Below are 25,470 nucleotides of genomic sequence, written 5' to 3' on the forward strand. Positions count from 1 at the left end.
CGCTTCCATGGTCCATGCTCCCATCCCTTCCCCACTGGGCTTTCAGTGCTGCCTGCTCCATCCCACACTGTTTGGGCTGCCGTCACCTCCTCACATTGCTCTAAGTATGTCCGGTTTCCTCCAAGAAGCTCTACAGCCTCTTCAGGCAATGCTCTTCAGGCACCATCTGTTCATAATATATCCTTGGCCAGGCTTTTGCCTGGCTGTTCTCTGTCTCCTTTCTTCCTGACCACCTTGCTGTTTTGGAGAGTCATTTTGGGGAATCTGCTAGTCAGGGACACTGCTAACCTGTATCACTGCTAGCGCTTACATAGGACAAGGACACAGCAGCATCCTTGCCCAACCCTACTCTTCCTCTGCTCTTCTCCCACACACTCATTTGTTGCCTCTGCCCCTAAATTAAACAGTAAACCCACAGCAGAGCCTTTTCCTTCCTGCTCCTTTTAGCACCAAACATAACGGTGCCTGGCTGATGTCATTAAGTGCCCCGGCTGTACAAATAAATAAGAATAGTTTTGATTACATAGCTGAAGTTCTAATCCAAAAATAATTTAAACAGTAGTCACAAGTGGTTATGCTGTCTATAATTCATATATAATAATTTAGGACTACCAGTTTTTAACTATCGTGTAATTTGAATTTACTTGCAGTTCTCATGGGATAAAGTATAGTATTGAATAAGAAAGGAATAAACTATATTCAGAGTAGCTGTAGGGTGCTATGCTTTAAAAGAAAGCTGGTGGAGTTCTCGGAGAAAATATGCAGGATCCATTATACTGTTAATGAATGCACAATTCAGATTGGCGATTTAATTTTTAGATCGCATTTCTCTGGTACTGGCAGGTTTAACAGGCTTCATACATAAAAACTGAACAAGATAGTATGTATTTACACCCAGTCATGCAAAAATTGAATAATCAAAAAATAAGTTTCTTGTATGGTTTATTCACTTGCAATTTATTTATTTATTTTAGTGATGTAGCATGCGAAGAGCACAACTGTAATTTCTGGTACCACTACTGAACCTGTGGTTGTAACCTTTGAGGCAGCTTGGTATTTATCCACAGCTACAGCATTTCACCTGTATGTAAGCCATGACTAGAGCATAATTTTTTGATTTGGCCAGGAGCTTTCTTGAAATATTCAGCATTTCCGTTCTCAGACAGGGTGGCAGATTGGTGATATTTTCAACTCCCTTGGCTAAGAGACAAATCCTGCACTCCTTATTTTTTGCTAAGAGACCTGACTGATGTAAGATTTATTCCTGAAGGGGCCACAACCATGAATGATTATCAGAAAACACTTTGTGTAGTGACTTGTAGCTTTAGAAAATGTGATTTTTATCCATTTTTTATACCGCCACATTAATTGTAAGCTTTTCCTATCATCCTTTTTTCTGAAACGTGAACAGATGTCCAACTTTTTAAGAAGCCATGTATTACAATGGACTGCATTTAAAGTCATAGAGCCACAGCCACAGAATGAATCTGAAATGCTCTGAAACTACACAAAGAAAATAAGATAGAATCAAAAAAAAATCCTGCTTGGCCTTCCATTTGTGCACCAGCTATTTAATTTATTTATTTATTTTCAATCTCTGACAACTAGATTATCACTTCTTAAAGGAGTTTGAAAAACTCTCCCCTGAGACATTCTAATCCAATCTTGTATTATGACAATACCAGTTGGATCTTACCCTATTAGTCACTCACTGTAAATAAGGGATTTTCCACTGACTTTTAACTCCTCGATTAATGAGAATTGTTGGAACCGTGTCCTGGAAATTAGCCACAGAGCTAACAACAATTGCAATTCGCTTAGGAAAACTGTTTTATTTTAAATCTTCCCATCCAAATTAAAAAGCATGAAGAATATATAATGTGCAATAAATAAAAAATATTACTCCATCTTGCATTATTTTTCTATACCCCCTGGCTGCATGAGACCCTTAGGTCTAAATCCTTCTTTCTGTTCATGCAAGTTACTGTCAGTCAGAGCACTTCTGGAGAAAGCAGTCTGGTAGCTGGCCCATAATATTTCTGTAACTTATGTATTCTTTATATTCTCTACTGTTTCAGTGAATTCTTAATCCCATTTTAATTTGTGTTAAGCAGTCTAATGACTTTTATGTGTAGTTTAGTCACTACCATCTCAGTCCCTTTTGTTCATTTGTCTTTATTTGGGGGGGGGGGGGGGGGGGCGGAGGGGAGAAGGTGTTTGGGAGAAAGCAGAGAATAGAGGGAGGTTGTGACACATCTATTAATTGATACTTAAACTGGAATTATTCCTGACGCATGTTTATGAAGAAAACAATTTTCACATGATCTTATCCCTTCTCTTCTTATTCAAATAATGATACTTATTTTATTGTCTAGAACAAAATCAGTATTATGTCTAGTATTGACTTTGAAACATAAATAATTTCACTCAGAGACATGAATGAGGTCTTTCTTGGTATGCAGTATTCACACTTACTTAAGGAGATGCACATTTCTTTATCCACAATGTACATACACTTTTATCAGTCAAGAACATCCCTTTGTTCTTGTAGAAGCGTGACTACTCTATCCATAGATAACACTGGAATTTGTGTCACTTTACAAAGACAGTTTTGACCTCCCTTTTATAAGTAACTGAAGAAAGTATCTTTCACACGTTAATGTACTTAAAGCATATGATGTTCCTGTAGTTATTTTCTGGTAATTTCGAATGCAGTGCAAACTGAACAAAGAAAATATAGTTAATTGATGTAAACTCTAACTATACTATCCCATATAAAGAATAATTAGAGACACTGCAGTCATTCTATAATTCTCTCTGGTCATTTCACCTCAATTGGCGTAAGTTACAAGGGTCACAGACTTACACATACATGCATGTACCAAAGCTCCCTTACACAAAATTCCAGTTAGACCAGTAGATATTAAAGAAAATCATTTACTGCTATGACTATTAGGTATGCATATGATGCTTTCTGTTTAATGGTACTTGCGTAAAATTCCCCACTGCTCAGTTCGTAAGTGTTCGGTATTCCTACTGCAGGTAATACAAGTATAGCATCATCTCCATTGTTATGGCAGAAGGAAAAATATATGATGCTGATTTTGCTGACAAAATTGAAATTGTTTGTTAGATGCACTGCACTTTTTCGTACTTTTTATTATTATAAGTGGTTTTTAAAGTACAGAGTTAACTTTTTATGTGCAGGCTTTATTAGTTGGTTACCTGATTGTTTCTTTTTTCTTTGTACTTTAGAAAAAAACACAAGCAGAGGTTGATTTTTAAATAGATATTGATTTTCAGACTTAAATGGTTGTCTTTTGGGGGAAGGAAATGGACATTAGAAATTCAAGATGTTTGCAGCTGACTTTTGTTATATCAGTTTTTCTACTTGTCAGAAAGAATGGACAACTAGAAAACATTTTTTGTTTAAACTATCATTTCCAAATCTGCCAGCTTACTTTGGCAGCCTTATAGATTTACAGAGTGGCCTTCCCCAGTTATAAATCTTCCCAACTATAAGGAAAGGTGATTTTTGTGATTATGGCATTGAACTGTAACATAATACAGCTGTTGTCTATAGCCATTTTGATTACCTTTAGCAAGTTATTTCATTCTATTATGCTTCAGTCTTCCACCTGTAAAATATAATATTATTATAACAGGCTTTTCTTTGCTGTATTTCACATACTAATGAATGTTTTCCTGTATCACTTTCCTACCCCACAGAAATGCTGAAAGCATTTGTTCATTAATAATCTTGAAGCGTGACAAAGAAAAGCCTATTAGTGTAATGTGCTTTGCTTTAAAACTTCAGTTAGAAGAATAATGATAAACAACATTGTTTAAGCTTTGGCCATAATGTTTAGAAATACAATACTCACATGTTCAGACTTAAACTGATGAGGTAAAACTTTGAGGTACTGTAGGTAGAGACCTACAGTCTTATAGTCTCCTATACTCGTGCAAACAAACATCTAAAAATGTTATTTCACATTGAGCAAAATGATTTGTATATCCTTGTTGGAATATATATCAAACAGGAAATCAAGAATGGCTCTTTGTCATCTATATATCCTTAGCCACATGTTTCAGTGTCACATCTTCTTATTCTCTCTGTGTATTTCCATCAGTGAGGTGAAGGGAAGCTTGAAATGGGCAGTTATGAAATATCTTACCCATAGGAAAAACTTCTTCTTAACCTCATTAGTAATTGCGTGAGAAATGATCAGGAGTATGACAGTTTATATTTCCCTGCTATTATTTCCCCTAATAACTGTAGATGTTCTTATTATATTTCTAAATGCTTGTTCTCAGAGGTGGCTTGAACAAGAGGTATTTCATTTTATCAGGTTCAGATTGATTGCCTCTGTGTTGTGTTGAATATGTTCTTGTTCTTGCACTGTAAGAAAAGGTAGATAGAAATCCCCAGTTTCTTTTCTATACAGTGCTCCGGGTTGTATCATTTGTCTCTTTTGTCTTGATTTATTTGTTTATTTTTATTTTTTGTGCAAAGAACTGTCCAAGATAATTTTGGACAGAACCCTTCTGACCTCAACACAGAACTTGGGCAACACATCATTTATTCAAGACAACAGAATGTTTTAACTGGTACTTTCTAACGCTGCATGTATTTATTACAGTTTTTTTTCCTTTATTTTCTTTTCATTGAATAGAGGCTTTAATTTAATGACAGTTTTGTTTGCTTCTTTTCCATTTTTTTGCCTCTGTATCTGAGAAAGGAAGTCCAATCAACGGAGAAAACATCACTACATTTCTGATAGTTTTAACAGCTGCAGGCAGTTCAATATTTTGACTTGTCTTTTAATGCTTTCAGTGTTTTCAGTAATATCATAGTAGAGACACTGGAGATAAGGAAGACCAGCAGCCCCAATATACATATTCTGTCCTTCTGCTTTCTGTTGTTTTACAAAAAAAAATATTATGTTTAAGAGCTTGCACTGGATATCTAACACAGTTCCTTTAAAAACTGACAAGTGCAAATTGAAAAGCAAAGTCCCATTAACAGAGAGTTGGAGAGTGTCACTGTGCCATTAAATATTAAGTCTGGAATGCTCCGGGCCTTGCATAAATCCGAGGAAAGCCAGTGAGAATCTTAGAACATGTTAAGTCAATTAAAATATACCTATCTGACTTTTATTTTCTTCGCAGACCTCAGATGACATCCTGGTGGCCTCAGCTGAATGTCCCAGTGATGACGAGGACATTGATCCCTGTGAGCCGAGCTCAGGTGGGTTAGGTTAGTCAACTTTTTTACTACTTTATTTCATATTTGCATGCTCCCATCCCACAGAAATTTGGAGGGACAGTCTTTTCTTACATAGCGCGGATATGGTGAATCTGGGCCTTTATACACATGGCAGTGTCAGTGGAGAGGGACAGTTTGCCATATATTTGTCAGAGACAATGGCTGAGAATGCATTTTTGGTAGTCATGATCTGAGCAGGGTTACAGGTTACCAAAGGACCTAAGGCTGGACTTGGACAGGCAGTCTGGGGCCCCTGTAACTCTGTTGTCATGATAGAGACACCTTCATTTAGTAGAAAGATGTTGCAATTGTTAGTGCCTTAAGCATTTCTCCCAAATACGATAGAAGTACAATATTTCAAATATCATATTTTGCCAGTAGTGAAAGCCAGTAGTGAAATTTTGAATTATTGTTATAGACGGTAAAAACATGAATACAATAGAATATGAAAGTCTCAAATTTCAAATTGTTTGATGGTATTTTTCCAAACCAAAGATTATTCAGAATGTATGTTTCAGTTCTGTTTAAAACAAAGCAAAAAAATGACATTCTAGTATTTTCCATGGAACAAAAGATCTCTAGTTTTTTGGCCATGTCTTTCCTACTCCCACTCATTAATGGGAAGTTGGTCCTAATTTTCCTCTCCGATACAGTTTCCCAGGTATATTCATATTTGAGTAAATAATACATACCTTCTCTAAGAATGTGAATGTTTGTCATGGATGTGAAATGAAGGCAAAAATTCATAATAGCAATCTGAAGACTTATGTTATTCTATAGCCTTTAAAAACTCCTAGATGTCTAAAGAATTAATTCTTTTTTCATTGTTGGCTTGGGTTTGCTTTTACCTTTTCTGTGCAAACAGCTTGTGGTACTATATATATGTCAGGTTTTTTTATTCACTTTAATTCTGTCTTATTCAGTAGTACACTTATTGTCAGTTGTTTTAGATAATTTGGTAGTCTTCTGTACTTGCTGTTATACTTAATAATAAAAGAATTAATATAATTTGTTGTGTACTAACATATTTAGTTAAAGTAGGGTGAAATTTGAAACTGGGCAGTATATTAATGCAAATAATAACTAACACCCTTAGTGTAACACTCAAACTGGGGGCAGTGGGTGTTTCTATATAGCCTTAAGTCAAAGAAAATTTTGGTTCAAATGCAGATGTGTGAGTTCTTTCTGAAATCACACCTAATACAAACATGCAAATACCATTTATTTAAATTTAAGTGAAAGAAGAGAAGTATACGACTTCTCTCAATTTTTGATTGACCTTCAGTGTGTCATTAGAGCTCTTCCAGGAACCAAGACATTTATGGGTTTGATGAGAACATTCTGGAGTCAAGTTTCTTATGCTTTCCAGTAAAAAGGTTTCAGAGTGTTTTTCAAACTGCCACAAGATGCTATGAACATTCTTAAACCTGAGTAGCACCAGATACACCCACCTTTCTTGCATCTCTCAGGAAGATGTTTCACTTGCAGAAGTCCCAGACATCATGAGCTAGATATTTGGGAATTGTGATGACAATTCACTTCTTGAAAGTTTGACAATTAATTTCCAAGATTTTTTTCTATTCTTTCCTTATTTTCAAAATCCTGAGTTCAACAAGATTGTGTCTTTTCCTGTATATGTCATTGCAGTAGCTCATATGGTTCTGAGCTCATCCAAGCTAATTGTGTTCTAGCTTTAGTTAACTCAAGCCCTGCTGTTCAATAGATACATTTACATTTGGCTGTGGGAGGGATGAAATGAAACTCTCTGATGTTATCATTTCTAACCAAACTGGAGTCTAGAGGAGAATGTGAATATTAGTCTTCCTGCAAAGCCTTGCCATTAGCTTTCCTGTTTTAGTGTACCATTCATCACCCAGCTACGCTTCTCATTTTTGTTTATTAGAGAGTGGTTTTACTGTTTAATTTCTTGGATCCCAACTGCTACTGCTTCTTTAAAAAAGTATGGATTGGCACAAGAATTATGTTCGCCATAAACACAATTGTCTGGATCATTTTATCTGTCATTCTTCACATCAAAATGTCATTTGTCCTCCCACTCTCAACTCTCAAAAGCTATTAATTTGCCTCCCTCTTCGATGGCCTTGTCCTTTTCTCATATTTAAAACAACACGAACCAAAAGGGTTGGTGAAGTCATAAGTTCTTGCATATCTGTCTCCCTGTAAGCTGTTTTAGTCTTATTCACTTATTCTTACAAATAAGCCTTCTTCATAAATAGTCCTGTAGCAATAAGGCACCGCACCATCTGAATACTGCTTCATGCTCTCCTAATAGGCTGGAACATAAGCGAGGAAAACATAATATTGTTGACAGTGACAGGTTATTATTTTTTTTCTTTTAATTTGGGATGGGAGATGAAAAAGGATATGTCCCTCCATTTAAATTCTTCCCATGGTTCAGTTCAGCTTTTCCCCCTTAAACCTTTTCAGAAACCAGAGTTGCTTCCCCATAGCCATTTCTCCATCTCCTCGCTGATACTGGTGAAACTCATGTTTCCTAACAGATACTTCTAGAAGGCCGAATTGTCAATTTTATTATTCCATTTTCACTTGAGAGGCCATAGCGTGAGATTCCATTAGATTTCTGCTCTTACTTCTTGATGGTCATTCAGCGAAGGGATCTGCCCCAGCACAAGAGATGATGCAGCACACTCATTGCTCTTAGGTCAATGTTTCTCTAGCAAGAATACATTTAAGGGATGACCAGAGCCCATTCATTTTTATTGATAGAGCCATAAGTGTACATTTACATGAGGATTGCCCAAAATATGTCTATTTCTAAACAAAGTTCTTAGCTCAGAATGAAACCCTATTCAAAAAACCATTTGAATATGGTAGATCTGTATATCATAGAAATTAGCTATCACTAAGTAGCTAAATTGTACTGATTAAGATTTATTCTTAAAATAGGGCTTCTTTTCTAGGATAAATGCAGTTTGTAGTGGCTAACAAGTCTTGGTCTGCCACCACAAGCTTTGCTTTCTGTGCATCTATCTTCTGAAGAACAAAGGGAAAGATGCAAATTGCAACAAATTTCATATGGGAAATGAAAATATAGACCAGACTGGGAGCTGCTAAGCAGCAATCCCATCAACTTGTCTGGAACATAAAGTCACAAGAATTATAATTGCAGATTTCATTGTGACTGCTTAACATGCCATAATTTGATGAAGTCATAACAAATTTATTAGCATGCGAAACTTAGTCAACATACTTTGTTTGCATTATGTTTTGTGTGGTAAGGCAATGTGTTGCTTTCGTAGTCTCCCCACCTTCCCTTTCCTACTCTAAATACTAATAGCAACACTAATAAAAACATTAACAGTTTATGTTTCCTCAGCTTCATGTCATAGAGGAAATAAATAATAAAGTTTCTTCATTTTGTAGACAAGTTATGAAAATTACTAGTGGAAATGTGTCCAATAAAAAGACAACCTGGGATGTTTTACTAATTTTATCTGAAGAGCTATAAAACTGCGGGTGGACAAACTGCCATTCTGCATGTTCGGAGTGCTCTTCCAGCCTTCCCTGAGTTCTGTACAGAACTCTGATTTCTGCTGAGTTACAATGAGCATGTGTGCTACACTGCTTAATTGCTCCAGCTATACTGGCTGGTATTTTATTTGTCAGCTATTATCTAGCCTCTTTTGTGGCTATGGAAATGTTTCAAAATGCAGAGATCCAAATTGGCCTAAATTAAGTGAAGTCATGGAGTTTAAAGGCAGGGAAATCTGGACTATGGAATAAGTCTTACAGGTTTTAGCATACACACAAACAGTTTTGTTTTTATTTTCTGCAAATTACAGTTAAATCCTTCTCAAACTCAGGAGTCAACCAAGTTTTAAGTTAGAATTTAGTTTGAAAAACCTGTCCAGATGGCCATGGCAGAAGTGGGATGGATAGAGGATTTGGCAGTCTTTAAGAATATAGCCAGTATACATATGGTATCTGCTAGCCTTGAAAGCGTTAGCAGACAACCTTCAAAGTGAAAAGATGGTCTTTTAGTAACAAACTACCTGTCAGGTTCAGACAAGGGTCTCTTTACCAACAGAATCTCATGTGTTGCAACCAAAATAAATACTTCATCATCTCTTAATCAATATTTGCCTGTCTTGCAACTCTTGGGTTCTACTTCCCAGGGCAGTGTTTGATTGGTGTCAGACCTTGTCCTGTACGTGTTCTATAGGGAAACAGGGCAATAATAGGATAAATTTCAGTGCTGTATACTAACTGGTGTATTAGGTACCTGTCTTAGCCTTGATTCTTGATCTGGAGAGAGTAATGGGATTAGACATTTTCCCGCATTATTATGTAAGAACCAATAGGATAGATACTTACACACTGATCTTTGAGCATGTATTGATTTTCCTACACCTCGGCTTGGCATATTACATTGCAGACAACAATTGGCAACATTCAGAAATCTGCAAAGCATTGGTACAGCCAAGAAACAGCAAACAAGTCACTACTTTTGATGTTTCTTACAGTACATTGTAGAGACTATTGTTCACGGTTCTGGGGAAGGCTTATTCCTTTAAGCAGAATATTACAGGATTTTGCATGCAAACTGCTTGCTGCATATGTATGTCCCCCTGCTGTGTTATGACATGTATTGAACAGATGGAGATGGCTAGGAACCATACAGTTCTCAAACACTTTGTGATGGTTTAGGTTTGGTCCCAGAATTAATACCTATTTTTTCTAATGAGCAGAGCTGTGAAATATGGCCTGTGAATGATTTATGTTTATTTCTAGAAGTTTTACTCTTCTTTTTCTGTCAGAAATTACTGCACTATATTACTTGTGCAAATACACTTCACTGAATGCATTGTGCAAGGACCTGAAAAAAAAAGGAAAAAAAAAATTACAGTTAGTTCACAGGGCAACTGTGGTCATTATGGCTTGAGACAAAAAGGAAATATTTGAGCCTCGTTCCAATTATCCTATAGTTGTATATGTATTTTCAGTATTAGAAAGATCATTGGGTTGCCTTGAATCTGCTTCTTTAAATGCTTAGCTGAAATACATAAAGATGTGTCTACATGAACTGCTACAGAGTGAAAATTACATAGTTTTATTTGCAAACTTCTCAAATGTTAGAATTGGGAAAGAGAGGCACTTACCACATGTATATAGCATGTAGAATATATAAAGGAACTTAGAGACTTCAAATATACATTAATTTTCCTGTAAGTGAAGTTAAAATAGTTAAGTTTATTTAATTTTATAAATCAGAAGCCCCACCCCCCCCCAAATCATCAGAAAGCAAATGTAGCACTTTTCCAAATGTTTTTATTGTGAAATGAACCACTTTTTTTTTTCTCAACAGTCTTAGCTCTTCCTGTCTGTCACTGCAAATTACACATATGGCATTTCTCATTTGAATTTGATCAGAAAGATGTATTTTTTAATCATCTAAGTAAATGAGGTTAAAAATGATGATTAATTGATTGTATCAACAGTGATCTCTACTCTTTGTCAGCCATGTCATTGAAACATAAGGACACTGACTAAACTTGTAGCTCTCTAGCCAGTCCTAGCTTTCCTAGACAGTATTTTCATACGTTTCTCGTGTTGGGAGCTGCTGAAAACAATGGCACGTGCTGAAAGGAGGGTTTTTCTTTAACTCTCATAAATATTTTTTCAAGAATTTAGAGAATTCTAATTCCTGAAATGGATTCTCTGTAATTTTGGTGGTTGTCTACATGTTCATACTCTCATACATCATTCCTTTGTGTAGCCTCAACTACCAGAGAGGATTCATGAACAAAATAAAATTCTTTAAAAGTTTATTTTTAAAGCACACTGTAAGACAGAATGCAGCTGTTGCTAGCTATACATGCCTTTTAAATGTGAACGCTTCAAGTATATATTCCTTGCTGAACATATTCAGTTCAAAGAGAGTTTTAATACAAAGCCTAGAGATGACGTCTCTAATCTAAAGCTAATGCTTTCCAGGATGTATTAATTGCAGTCATAGCGATATGAACATATCAGAATTTAGAATATGGATGGAAATTGGGGGCTGACTTTTTTTTTTTTCTTGAGCCATAATGTTTTTTTATCAGTGTAATATCAGTGACTCTATGAGTGGTAAGAAATATTGACACCAAGTTGCTATAAATCATACAAAGCTCTGTGCTAACTCATAGAAAACCTTATCGACTGGTGCACAAATGATGAACAGAGTTTCTTGTGTTTAAATTTTGAGAGTGCATTCATATTCCACTTAATTCTTGCTAAAGATGAAGATTTTCATTTCTATAATATGTATGTGAATGGTAAACATTCATGATGTAAATACTGGGATTGTTATTTGTATGGCAGTACCTAAAGCCATCTTTCAGGTGTATGCATACACCATGAAAAGATAGTTCAGAGAAATGTATGAATTGATAAATATTAGTATTGCTATTATGTGCTCATTTATTTGGAGTTAGACATCTCTACAGTGCAGAGGAAACCAGATGGTAATGTTTCTAGTTTTTCAATGAAACTTAATTATTTTATAAACAATCATTCGTGAAAAAGGGGCACATTACTTAGTGTTCCTGGTGGAGTAGCCCACGTTACTTTTCATTCTTTTAAAGATGTAAAACACTGTGACTCAATTCTGAAGGTATTTACACACAAAGCTGAAGCATATGATCCTGTTTGCTAGTATATCTGGACTGGTATATGAATTCAGAGAAGCAAACCAGGCACTTCACATCACTAATTCACAAATGCATGTGAACTATGTGTGTCATATCCATTGATCTCAGTGGAACTTCCTTGATTTTTCAGTGCTCATCTAGATCATGGACAATAAAATGTTTAGAAAGAGAATATAGTGTCCTTTTATTCAGGTGTAGAAATGATATTTTAGTCCAAGGCAAGCATACAGTCCCTGCAGGAGATAGTGAGTCAGAGAGTGAATGGCAAGCATGTCAGAGCTAAGTATCACAGTCCTGTGGGCAAGGCTGGAGGAGTGCAGATTTTTACTCTCATTCAGCGCAAACAGAGGTGGAGGAATATAGTCTTATTCCATTGTTGGAGTTATGTGGGGAATATGATTTGTTTTCTTACAATCCATTTAGTATTCTTTCTCTCTTATTTTCTCTCTACCTTGCCACATAGGTACGCATAAACTCTTGAGAATTTATCTTCCTCAATCTCTGTAGAAAAATTTACAGAAAACACTGTTGCTAGCATATAAGCAGTAGCTTGACCTGTTCTTTTTGCTAGTCTCAGATAAAGAACCTGGCTTTACAGACTATTCCAGCATTAGCTGGAGAGGGAGATGTGTCCAGAATGACTCCAAAGACAGAGAAATAAATCAAGCAAATCAGAATATTACTGAATAAGGCATTACATAGACCTAAAGAATTTGTTAACAGTTAATGCAGTGGTTTTATCAGTCACATACAAAAAAAGAAAAAAGAAAGAAATTGGATTCATGACCGTGTTCTTTTAGACAAAGCAGTCTTGATTTTCAAGACTGATATTCAAGATTTTCAGTTATACAAAAAATTGTATCCCAGTGTTCTGTGCATGTATCCTAATGTGTGAAAAGCAGTTTGCGGAAGTTTTAAGTCTTTAAGGATTGTTAGTTTTTAGCCACAGAAATAAGAGTGTGCTTTCATGGCATTCACTGTGAGATGTTTCCACAATTAAAAAAAAAATAATAATAAAATAAATAAATTACAAGATGTTGGCCTTTCTGAATTGATCCTGCAGGTGCTGCCCACAGGCAGCAGCTCTTCAAGAACTGCTCCCACATGGCTCCGTACCACGGGATCCATCCCCCAGGAGCAAACTGCTCCAGCACGGGTCCCCCACGGGCGGCAGCTCCCCCCAGACCCCCTGCTCCTGCGTGGGCTCCTCTCCACGGGATGCAGCTCCGGCCCGGGGCCTGCTCCTGCGGGGGCTCTCCATGGGCCGCAGCCTCCTCCAGGCCACATCCACCTGCTCCACCGGGGGCTCCTCCACGGGCTGCAGCGTGGAGATCTGCTCCGTGTGGGACCCATGGGCTGCAGGGGGACAGCCTGCTCCACCAGGGGCCTCTCCACAGGCCGCAGGGGAACTGCTGCTGCGTGCCTGGAGCACCTCCTGCCCTCCTGCTGCACTGTCCTTGGGGCCCGCAGGGCTGCTTCTTGCTCCTCTCTCCCAGCTTCTATAGCACAGCAGTCTTTTTCCTTTTCTTAAATCTGCTCTCCCAGAGGCCCAACCAACGTTGCTCAGAGGCTCAGCTCTGGTCAGCAACAGGTCCATTTTGGAGCTGTCTGGAGCTGACTCTGATCTGACATGGGGCAGCTGCTGTTCTCTGCTCACAGAAGCCACCCCTGCAGCCCCCCTACTACCAAAACCTTTCTATGTAAACTCAATACAGTAATGCATATGCATTGAATTTACCTCTATGTGGAAAGATTTTTTTTCCTCAGGCTTATTTATCATCATTGTCTTTATGGACATATTAGAAGAAAAACAGTATTTTGCAAATGTATAAGTAGGTTTATAGCTAAAATACTGGTCTGAATTAACATTGCTCAGCTTCTATGCCAAATCTTCCTCTTATACCAAGTTTGAACAAAGCATTATTAAATCAGGTCCTTAAAATTCTATAGGAAATTTGCTTTACCTCAGATACCGTTTGGAGGAAGGACTAGATAGAAAGATGGGAATCTGAGGCAGCCATCCCTAGAAAACAGAGAAAATACAATTTTGCTAAGGAAGTGGGAATGCTGGCAGTACTGCCTGTGTGCAGTACTGCATGCATGACAGCGGGTCAGAGGCCAGAGCATTGTGTGTCTGCATTAAATGACACTGGGCACTGTCTGTTCATAAGCTCTTTTGCAGCTTAGGTTTTTCTGCATTCAAACTGGGGACTTATAAGTGTTTAAGCAAAACTCTATGCTTCTAGCTAACCGTTTGCAGTACCTGATAAATTCAATTAATATGGTGTTACAAAGTAGTTGGTGTATACCAGCTGCAGCTTATCAACTAATTACCATGTTAACAGACTGCTAGCAGCGAAGACGGTTGCTTACCCCACTACTAGACAACAGAGATAAGGATGAACAGTTCTTTTTGCTGGTGTTTTCTAGCAACCAATGCAGAGTGAATTTTCATTATCTCTTGCATAAATAGTAGTAGGACCATAGCTGCTAATTTTCAGCTACTTGCTAAGACCTAATTTAAACCTCTGCATAAACATTGCATTTTTTAGTGTGTCATTTGACAGCCTACAAAGTGGCAGGTGAATCCTGACAAGTTTGAGACGTAGGTATTCTCTAAGGGTATTGTTCATAAATGGAAGCAGAGAAAATTCAAGGCAAAAATAACATGTAATGAGGATGGATGGACCCAGAATAGTCTAACCTTAGGCCATTTCAATCTAACCATCTAAAGACTTGAATGAAACCTTGTTCTGCTGTGTTGACATACCATTCTGGCCCATAGGTTTCAAAACCTGCACTTTTCCTAAGGTTAAGAACTGTAGTCTAGATATAGGACTTGGACAGTTTCAATGTAAACTGGTTTAAACAGTGGTAAAAAAGGGTATTGTGAACATACCCTTTAAAATCTTACAGAAAAGGGATAATGGAAAAGTAAGATGGAAGAAGTGAGAACATTCAGGGAATCACCCATGTTTGCAAAGATGAATGTGGGTATATGCATCTCCAGATCATTTCATGAGCAAGAATCATTCCTTGCTCTGTAGGTCAAGCCATCAGATTCCTCATTCTTTACAATGACATTTTGGTGTTCCCTTGCAGAAAATTGATTCCTAGTTTAGGTGGTAAGTTTTTGTTTTGTTTTGTTTTATTTATTTTTTAATGAAATTATAATAAAAACAGCAAGCAGTGAAACCTTGGTCCTACTAAGCTCAACAGCAAAGCTTTCACTAAATTCAAAGGGGCCCAAATGTCACTGTCACTAACACAACAAGTTTTTTGTAAAATGAAGCCGATCTAACAGTTAGCTGCCACCAAAAATGTGTTCCCAGTGCCCCTGCCATTTTGTGTTTTTTTTGTAGTAACATGGGTGTTCACCTGACATTTCAGGGAGCTAGCGCTGCAGGCAACTAACATACTGGTTTAGCTTTCTTAACTGAGTTGCCACAATTGGAATTGCTTAGCTCAAGCTTGAAAATAAGTTATCAGTAGTAGTATAATATTTTTGTTTAGTCTTCCTTATTTTATTTGCAAGAACATTTTTTCCCATTTAGGAATACTTCAATTCAAAATCTAGACCACCCACTGACTCTGCTGATCAGTCAAAATTTCTGAAGCGAAGTAACAAATTACCAGAGATTCCCCAGAACACACACAAAAACAGGATAAATTACGTAATTTGGAAAAGAAAGAAGCAGAGATGCAAAGATGAATGTCAAATGTAGGAGTGGGGAGAGATAGGAATGACAGCTGAACTGGTAAAAGGAGAAAGCATCCATATTGAAAGGGAAGGAATACTAAAAAAGGAGCAATACAACTGAAAATGTTAACAAAAAAAAAATAGTAAGAGCACAGAGATGAAGACTGCTAAATATGTGAAGTGATATATTGGTTCAAGTCTTCCATTTTGGCTAAAATTAAATTCAATTTTGCAGAAAATTTTTTCACAAAAGCTTTTTATTAAACTATGAAATGTTCCCCTCTGCTCTGCAGATCGTATTAACTTATAAAATCCATTGATTTGGCATGCTCCATCAATTGCCACTGTGCTACCAACTTATCTCCCTTTAGATTTATTTTGACATTTAAAGAAGATTCAGCCAACAACCCTCCCACCTCTCAACTACAGGGGAAAAAAAAAAGAAAAAAAAAAAAACCTACCTGCAAAACCTTAAGTCCTAAGGAGTTGGTAGAATTTGTAAATTATTTGAAGTCAATATACAGCCAATCACTGCACTTGGAAATAAAAACTACATTCAGTGCAAAGAGAGAATGTTTTACTTCCTAATAAAGGGGCCACTATTTTTACATGTAGATGGTGTTTTGCTGCTAGACTACTTTTATTAGTAGCTAAATTAGTTAGTGCCGCTTTAGAAGCATGTTAATGTATTATGTCTTTCCTACTAAGAACCTTTAAGATTTCAGTTTCTAGGAAGCAAATAATCTGGCTTTGCATACCAAAGAGTAGAACAGATACTGTAATAATTTTATCTTACGCACCTCCGGAAGTAGGTTATTGTCTTGTTCCCTCAAACTCAGCAAGCATTTGACAAATTTCTTAGAGCAAATGCATTGGTGTGAATTCAAGATGGCAAACGTAGTTATTCAGCTCACAAGCACCACACCTTTCCACCACATCTCTGTGGGTTGTATATGCAGCTCTCAGCTCCCATTCTCTTTTAATCTTCATGTTGCAATGGCTAAGAAGTGCAGTGCTGTGTGCGCAGCAATGCAGCTAGTTTTGTGGTACCTCTCTCACAAGGGCTTAATCATGCCTTTGAATATAGACCATTTCAGATCTGATGTAAATTTGTCACTGAGCTACAGCAGCTACATGTGGAATCACCTCCTACTTCTTCCCTCCCATGACAGCTGAGTCATTGCTGGGCATCCCCTGGGGAGCCAGTTTTTGCCCCCTTTCAAGAATCACGTGAAAACAAGTAGGAAGGCAGCAGGCTGAGATACCCCTGTATTTGGACCAGGATAGTTTTGCACAAGTTTACAGCCAATACTCATGCTGATTTTGCAATTGGGCTGCATCTGTCCCACCTGTTCGGCAAGGGAAGTACTGAGATTTGTTTTTCAGACATATATATATATTAATTTTTTTTTGCAATGAGAAGTAGAAATTGCAGTAAGCTCAGAAACCCGTTCACCAGAATCCAACAATGCTGCAAAAAGTTGACTACAAACAGGTCTAGAATGATAGCACACAGAGTGAAAATTAGTATGTGTCCTGTAAATAATTGCCTTCATGCCTCATTGCAAATGTAGTAGTTAAACATTCTTGTCTTGTGAGTAATTTCCTATTCACAGTTTGTGGGAAGGTATAAATGTAAAGAAAACACATTTGGGGTCCTTTTGTTGGATTTTTTGTTTTGTTTTTAAGTCTGCTAATTCCAATTCACAAACACCATGGGAGCCTGCAATTCCAATTTTCTTTTCACAGTATTAATGAAAACTGGGCACTGAAAATAGTCAGATTTTTCCTGTTAAATTTTAAACCACTTTAGAAGTACAGTCAAGAATAATAACTTTCTAATCCATTATTACACAATGTTAAACTGTGTTCAATTGCTATTATTTCGTGCAAAGTTTTTTGTAAGTGGTAGAAGAGGCTTTTAAAAATCAGTCTGTTCTAAGCTGGTCTTTGAGGTAATCCAAAAATGCTGTTCATGTGCTGTTGAGGGGAAGACTTGTACTTCAGAGCAGTTGCTTTGAGAAGGGATCCTTGCACCACAAGATGACTTGTATTTCCTCTCACTGTTATGGCATGGTCTGAGCATAATTACAGTCCTAATGATTTTCTCTGGTTCTTCACTGAACTATCCTCAATTTAGTATAGATTGTTTCAGGATATCTTTGTGACTTTTCAGTCTTAAATATTGGGATCTTTTTAATATTTAATCTTGATTCACCTCCAGAGTATCTAGCTTCTTATTTAAAATAAGAATCTTCATCTAGGATTTCTAACACTACGGACACTTACAGAGACTGTGACCAAGTAGCAGCCAAGGTTTACCCATAGGTAAACAGCTCTGCTGCTGTGCCAGGAGCCAGTGACTCTGGCTGGTTCAGCTGCAAAGGTGGTGGGTGGCATCATGCGTTTCTCAAAGAGTTGGGAAGTGAAGAGCAAGATTTCTGTAACCTGGTAATTGTTGCTTGCTCTCCACTGATAGACAAGCACTTGCTCTCTACTGATAGACAAGCACTGTTGTGCTTGCCTGCAATTGTTCTTCTCTTGGAAGAAAAAAAAAAATCCAGGTAAATTCCCTAAGTATTCCTCTGTCTTAGTCAACTGAAGGTCCTGCTTAAATAAACGGTAGCTGTTTCAGCAGTGTTGATGTCTGGGGACTTATTCATTTACACAGATTACAGAGGAAGTGTAGGCTGCCCTTTTCCTAGTGCCCTTTCCCTCCCTGTCTGAAGATCGGACACTTGCTTTATAGCATGTGCTCCACAAGTCTTTCCCACCTGAAATGTACACAGACAAACCCATGTGCTTTGTAAAACTTTCCTCTTATTTTCTTCTTCTTCATTTGTCTCAGGAGGCCCTGCTAGGTTAAAGGCATATTTTAATGTAAACGGAAGAAAAATTACAAGAAGTAATTTTCCCCTGCTGAACTGCTCCTTTTACAAAAGTCCGAACAAATGTAGCAACAGATGCTTTGAAAGTGTTCTAAGTTTAAATAACATTCGTGTAGTTGAATATTCCTAAGACAGATGGGATAAATGAGATAATTGTGAAAACATTCTTAAAAATAAAAGGCTGCCATCAGGTGAGAGGCAAGAGTTTAGGTAATGTTGAAAAATATATCCTACTTGTTTTTTCAGGTTGCAATGTTAAAAGACTATTTTCCTATAAGCAAGCTGTTAATCGTCATTTAGTGGACATCATTTGTAAAGTTAGTTGATGGCATTTGGCTCAAATGTCTGTTACTTTAAAGAGAAAGAGCAGCTGTTAGTCCATCAGGTATTGACAGAATTCATTCAGTTGCTTTTATTCATTTCCTGAAACCACGTACAGTAAGATAAGACATTGTCTCATTTTTTATTCACTCTGGAAATACTCAGGAGTCTTTGTTCTGAAACAATGCATTGTCTTTTATAAAGCAATAAATGACAACTTATGTGTAAAAGGATTTCCATTTACTACAATAACCACAATGAAGAAACAGGATCTAATAGAGTTACTTACTACTTTGAGACAGACCCTATTTCTTAGTAGGATGGTACCTACCGTGAAATGAGAAAAAAATCTTTGAGCCTTCTGAAGCGAAACTTCAAGATCTCTTGTGTAGTCATAGAATAGACCAATTGTATCAACTTGTACAAAGAACTTGCAGAGGAAAATATATATATATAAAATTAAAGTACTATTTGACACAAATGACAGTTTTCTTGCATCTTACTGTGGTGCCTCTGTTATTTCAGCCAAATAAAATGTCACCTTCTTCGAACCTATGTGGGATAACTGTCAGGAAGTGGCTTTCTAACATTAAGAACACAAATCACCAATACAATATGAGTAATACCAAGATGGGCAGGGAGCTTCATTCTTTTCAGGGTCTGTGGCTTTTTCACTGTTTTATTATTCATAGACCAATTGTGGATGTCTGTAGCTAGTGGCTGCTTTTAATTCTGGTTGCCCAAACTCTTTGCAGTTCTCTGACATAACAGTTTGTGTGGTATTACCTTTAATGTAGCATCCTTAAAATTATCTTCCTATTATGTCTAGAGTGCAAAAAAAAAGTGACTATGGGGCATATGCCTTTATGCACCTTAAACAAGATATTTCTTTAATACACTTCTTTAAAATGCTGGTTGTAGCAAGGGCTGACAAAGCTGAAATTACGAATACATTGTAAAACTAGTGTTTAGCTGTACTCTTAGTTAACATTTATATTGTATTGACTGCATTTTCAGCCATGTATAATGATTTAAAATGTGGTTTCTATAAGCCAGCCTGGATGCTTAATGAAAGTGTTCTGCACTGCTCAGTGGGAAGCTTTGGTTCACTCACTGCTCTTTTCTTGCTCCTCAGCTCAGCCAAAGCTGGTTGTGCTAGGGTACACAGCCTCTCAGGGTTTTGGAAATGCTGTTATAATTAGAGGAATACTGCATAGACCCAAGTCTCTTCATTTTTTGTCGATAATACTTCATAAGTTATAGAAGATCTGTCTCACCTATTGCCGCTCAAAGATATTCTGTATGAGGATCTTCCTCTCCTCCTGCTAAATGCAGTAAAGGAGATCATGGGAGATACATGGGCATTGTGTGTGCTGTGGGCATTTAACCTACAAATTCCTTCTGGAATTAGCTTTCATTCCATATGTCTGTGCACGGGGATAAAATATGCCAGACAACACAATAGTTCCTATCAAGAAGACTTCACAGTCTGAAGACACAGGTCAGTTCAGTTCATATCACAACTGAAAAGAACAGAATGTGACCTGAGAGTTGGGTTTTTAGAAGGTTGAGTCCTTGTCTAGTGTAATTTGAGAGGTTTTTTATGGACATACAGTTGCTTGGAGGAACATCTGGTCAATGAAGAAAAGAGGGAATAGGAGAAATTGAGTGAAAAGGTACTCTAAAGCATAGCCATATTCAAGGAAGACTATGAATTACAAAAGAGAAGGTAGACTTGAGGGTACTCTAAAAGAAAGAAAAATATAAATATAATTAATTTGAAAAAAAATATTAGAAGGAAAGGAGAAATTGAGAAGCTGGTTGAAGGAAGGCTAAAGAATAGCTGAGGATACTTTATTTGTAGACAACTTATTAGTTGCTATCATTTATTATTATGGGGAATTTTGATTTTTCCCCCCCATTTCATCTGCTAATGTGTCTTATTATCACTGTCCTCACAATAAGTACTATAGTGTCACTGTTGGTTTTTTACAGAAGATGGCCAAAGGAGAAGGGAGAGATTCTTTCTTCCCAGATGTTAGTGTTCTGGCATTTAAATTTAATTATTCCAGATGATTTAGACATTCTTTGCTTAGTAACAACGCTTGGAGAAATGATGCTTTTGAAGGCTAAAATTAGATTGTCCATGCTGTCCTCTTCCTTGCTTAAAAGCCTGTTTACTCACATTAACAGACATGAAAGCTGAATGGGCTGCGAATCTGAATGTTTTAGGAGTAGGGTACTTGGCCTGACCCAAGTGAGTGCAAGCAGAATTATGCACGATAGTGGCAGGTAGATATGACTAACTCCTCAATGTGCAAACTCAATAATAACCTCTCCCTTATTTCATTATCTACCTACAGCAAATCCTACCAGGGCAGGAGGAGGAAGGGAGTATCCTGGCTCGTCCGAGGTGATTCGTGAATCCAGCAGCACAACAGGCATGGTAGTTGGGATCGTGGCAGCAGCAGCGCTGTGCATCCTCATTCTCCTGTATGCTATGTACAAGTACAGGAACCGAGACGAAGGATCGTATCATGTAGATGAGAGTCGAAACTACATCAGTAACTCAGCACAATCCAATGGGGCTGTAATCAAGGAAAAACAGCCCAACAGTGCTAAAAGTTCCAACAAAAACAAGAAAAATAAGGATAAGGAGTACTATGTCTGATCTCAACATCTAAAAGAACGCTTGTATAGAAATAGTCTTCATTTTATCTGAGACATAATACAAACTTATTTACTTTACTTTTTATGAAGCACATTCAAAAACAAAAGACAGGGAATGCAATCAGAAAGGAAAGACTGTTTTTAAAAACAAGCATTTCATGCTCTTGTTTTTCAGAAACGGGAGCTGATAAATTCCCTAACATCCACAAGTGTTTTCATTTACTCTGCCTGTCTTTATGTTGCTGGAACAGTTCTGAAAGACAATGATGGCACCACGCATTCATAAAGCAAGGAGTATTACTACAACATCAAGGCACAATATGAAACAAAACAAATTTAAAAAAAAAGGAAAAAAAATAAAAACAGAAAAAAGAAGCTACCTATGATTCTGGATTTAGCCAAAGTGCTAGTGCTTTCTTGAGAAGTAAGTTAGTCTTATTGTCAGAGAAGACTGTCATTATATATGGTGACTCAACAAGCAAACATAAACAGTTTGCCGTCTGGTGCAGTGAAGCAGTGATTGGAAACTTGCATTTGAAACAAAGTGCTGGCTTTTCTGAAGACTTATGTAGAAATACTTTCAAAAAGCCCCTTTCTGGTTGTGAGGAAAATAGTATGGAGGCCTTATTTTCAAAAAAAAAAAAATAATCTGGAATATAAGGCACATTTCCACAAAAGAAAAAAAAAAAAGAAAAGGAAACAAGAGGGCATAGATGCAATCATTGGGAAATTTTCATGCACGCTTAATATGTTATTACATATGTTTATATAAAAACACATCTATATGTGCTTTCTGGACTGTGATAAGTGATGTTTTATAGCCTGTTGTATAGAAAATGCAAACTATATCTGCTCTTCAGCCATTTTTGGTAAACTCAATGTTATAAGTGTTGCTAGGTATAGAGAGTTTTACGACATCTGGAGCAACAGACCCACTTTAGTTTTTTTGCAGCCATTATAAATTGTCACAGACTTTTTTCCTTTTTTTTCCTTTATTTTACAGTGTAGTGGTTATACTAAGGGGAACATGTATGAATGTATATAAGAGTCAGCTAGTTTTTTTCTTACCTGTACAGCCTCTATTCTGTTGCAATTAAGTTCTTGTAGTTTGTATGAAAAGAAGTGGACTAGAAAGCAAAAATATATATCTATTGTAATTTATCTTCTCCTTCCTATCCCTATCTCTTGCTCCTGATATGCATCAATGAAGTTGATCAGAACAGCCAATTTTCCTAGAAATTTACTTTCATTAATTAGCTAAATATTTAGTGACTTACACTGGCCTTTGGCTTCCAGTCAGAGCTTCACTATTGGAGAGCATGGTTTGCCTTACAGAAACCTGTTCTTACAAAATTATGAGAATGATGAGTTTCTTGAGAATCTTAGGAAGTATCATACTGTGTTGATCTGGCATTCAGTTATATTAACAACAGCTACTACAGCGTTGGATGGCAAAAGATCTAAAAAGACCCATTTTAATTATCCAGACTGATTCTACTGCAGAATTTACCCCTTTCTCCAAAATGGAAATAATCTGAGGTGCATGATAGTACTTTTCAATGGTGGGCATTTTGGCACATAAAAAATTTTTTAGCTAAGTTGATTGTGTAGTATTGCAAGGCATCATAATTAGACAAATATAAGTTCATCATGTTTTGAAGTAACAGCTTTTCTTGCATATATAAAACATTAAAGCATTTTAGTTAAATGTAGTAAATATAATGCTATAATTCACATGTTCAGGTTATTTTTTTCTAGTATTGTTTCATTAGATTCACAGCAATAAATCATAGTGTAACGTTTTATTTACAAAGAAGTTCAAAGGGAATACATTAGACAGAAAGAGGGTAGTTCAGCTGAAATCAACCAAATCATTAGAAGGCCTCCTGGGAGGGAATATAGATGTCCACACTTTACAGACAGGAACGAGGAATTTAAAATTAGCTTTAAACATCAGGCACAAATCATTTTGTTGTGTGTTATTCACTGCAGCTGATGAAAAATGCTGGAGACTGGTACAGCTATCTATCTGGGAGTCAGAGCACTTGAAAAATACATGTAGCTGACATGAAAATGCCTCTCTTGAAGGTTGTCAACCACATCAAGGTGTGTTATGTTATATTTGTAAAATTATTATTTTTTCATTAACATTTACGGAGAAATGAGAACAGCTTCACAAAATCCATCAAAAACTCATTTCTTAGATGGTTGTTCACCTATGGCATTCATAATTTCTCCCACCTTTACAAGACAGCTGTACTCAGGGAAAGGCAGGGTTGGTATTCTGAAGGTCGTTGCTGGAAGCAAGAGACTTGAATTGGAGGCAGGAAAGAATTTGAAAGCCAGGTGGTTGTCACTTTCGAGAGATTTCAGGGCTTAAAGATACGTGGAAGAACAAGAATAATCAGATGACAGGAGATCGGACATGAAAAAACATGGTTTGGGTGAGATGAAATTGTCTTTTCTGCGTGGTATTGATTGCATTAATGAAATAGCACAGTTAGGTCAACTTCCAGACAGTTTGGTAGAATAATCTTTAACTAAATACATACATCAAGGAAAAAAAATATCTGCTACTACTCTAATAAGCAAACACAATTTTAACACTGTTTCTGAAGGTTCTCCTTTTCCTCTTTAATTTTGTAATTTAATAAAAAAACATATATGGATGTATCAGAAGTGCCAGCAAGTGAATTTAATATTCCTTTGTGTTTAAAAACAGCAGCAGCAACAACAAACAAACAGACATAAACCAACTACCTAACATAAAATTGGATCCTTTCTCAATAATAACCTAATTTGTTTGACTGAGATGGCTTCATTTCTATGACTGTATTGTGTTGCCTTTTTTAACAAAACACTAAATAATGTGTGAAACTTTCAACCCTAAAATATCGAAGAGAGGCCCAATGCCCCTAACCTTATAGTGCTTTCTGTGATAGATATTTACGATTTTTTTATTTGTTGCAAGGCCAATTTATTCATTATTGGAAATGCTAAGCAAGTGGAATTTACTGTTTTGTTAATAAAAATGTTTCTTAATACAAATGATGGCTTGTTTTTTTTTGTTTTTGTTTTTTCTTCTTCCCTTATATCTGGGGTACCTGTACATTCATCTTAAAGCAGCGAAAAAAAGTTGAAAGTGGCATAGACGTTCATGTCAGCAAAAAGTGACCTCAGAGCTCTTTGTACACTTAAATGAAAACACTCTACAAGTCCTGTGTTCAACTTGCTCAGTTAAAGCTTGAAAACATTAATGCATTATTGCACAGAATTACTTCATTTGAAATTTTTTATTTTATTTAAATCAGGAATGTAGAACTTGATATTCCCCTCCCCTGCCACTCCTGGACTGGGAAAACAGTTTTTTTCCTTTTCCACCACTTCTTTTTTTTTTCCATTGAAAGATGATAGAAGTTAAGGTAATGGGATACAGAGATAGAACTGAAAATATTTTCACTTGTCTAGAAGTTGGTTTAAAATAGAAAAATTAACATATTTCAATTCTTCAAAAACATTCCTACATAGTAATTGCAAAATTTCAACCATAGCTAATCCTTTAAATGAGTATTTTCCTGTTTAGTGTGGCTCTTCAATTCATGGCTAACTTCAAGCAAACATCTAATCCTACTGATTTAAGGAAGCGTCTAAAGTTGCCTAAATGCATTGCTGAATGTGGATGAGTTAGGCTTTTAGATCTAAATTCCAACAAGAACTTAAACATATATCTTCTTTACTCACATCAATAGTTTCTTTGATTTATTCATCTGCTTAATTAGGTATAGACTGAAGTAAATTAGAAAATTTAAGTTTGGGGTTATCTGGAGAAAACATTCTGTCTTCCATTGGTATAAAATAGTTAACTATAAACTTATAAACTGCTTTATGCATAGTTGAGTTATAACAATAGTGATTTTTGTTCTACTACAACAACAAAACAACAAAAGC

The 25,470-nt window shown here is 36.6% G+C and overlaps 1 protein-coding gene across 37 annotated transcripts in view; it reads left to right on the forward strand.

Moving 5' to 3' along the window:
• Window positions 1–24,570, forward strand: part of NRXN1 (neurexin 1) — a 725,132-nt gene extending 700,562 nt beyond the window's left edge. For 27 of the 37 annotated variants that reach the window (XM_080583915.1, XM_080583904.1, XM_080583905.1 and 24 more), the window contains 2 exons: window positions 5,173–5,260; window positions 21,216–24,570. In XM_080583915.1, coding sequence (XP_080440041.1) covers window positions 5,173–5,260; window positions 21,216–21,523 — 396 coding nt within the window. In that variant the 3' untranslated portion in view covers window positions 21,524–24,570. The remainder of the gene's footprint in view (window positions 1–5,172; window positions 5,261–21,215) is intronic. The other 10 variants (XM_080583926.1, XM_080583903.1, XM_080583908.1 and 7 more) reach the window with 1 other exon arrangement.
• The last annotated feature ends 900 nt before the right edge of the window (window positions 24,571–25,470 follow it).

This window comes from Anser brachyrhynchus, assembly GCF_964034855.1.
Source record: "Anser brachyrhynchus genome assembly, chromosome: 3".
Lineage (NCBI taxonomy): Eukaryota > Metazoa > Chordata > Aves > Anseriformes > Anatidae > Anser > Anser brachyrhynchus.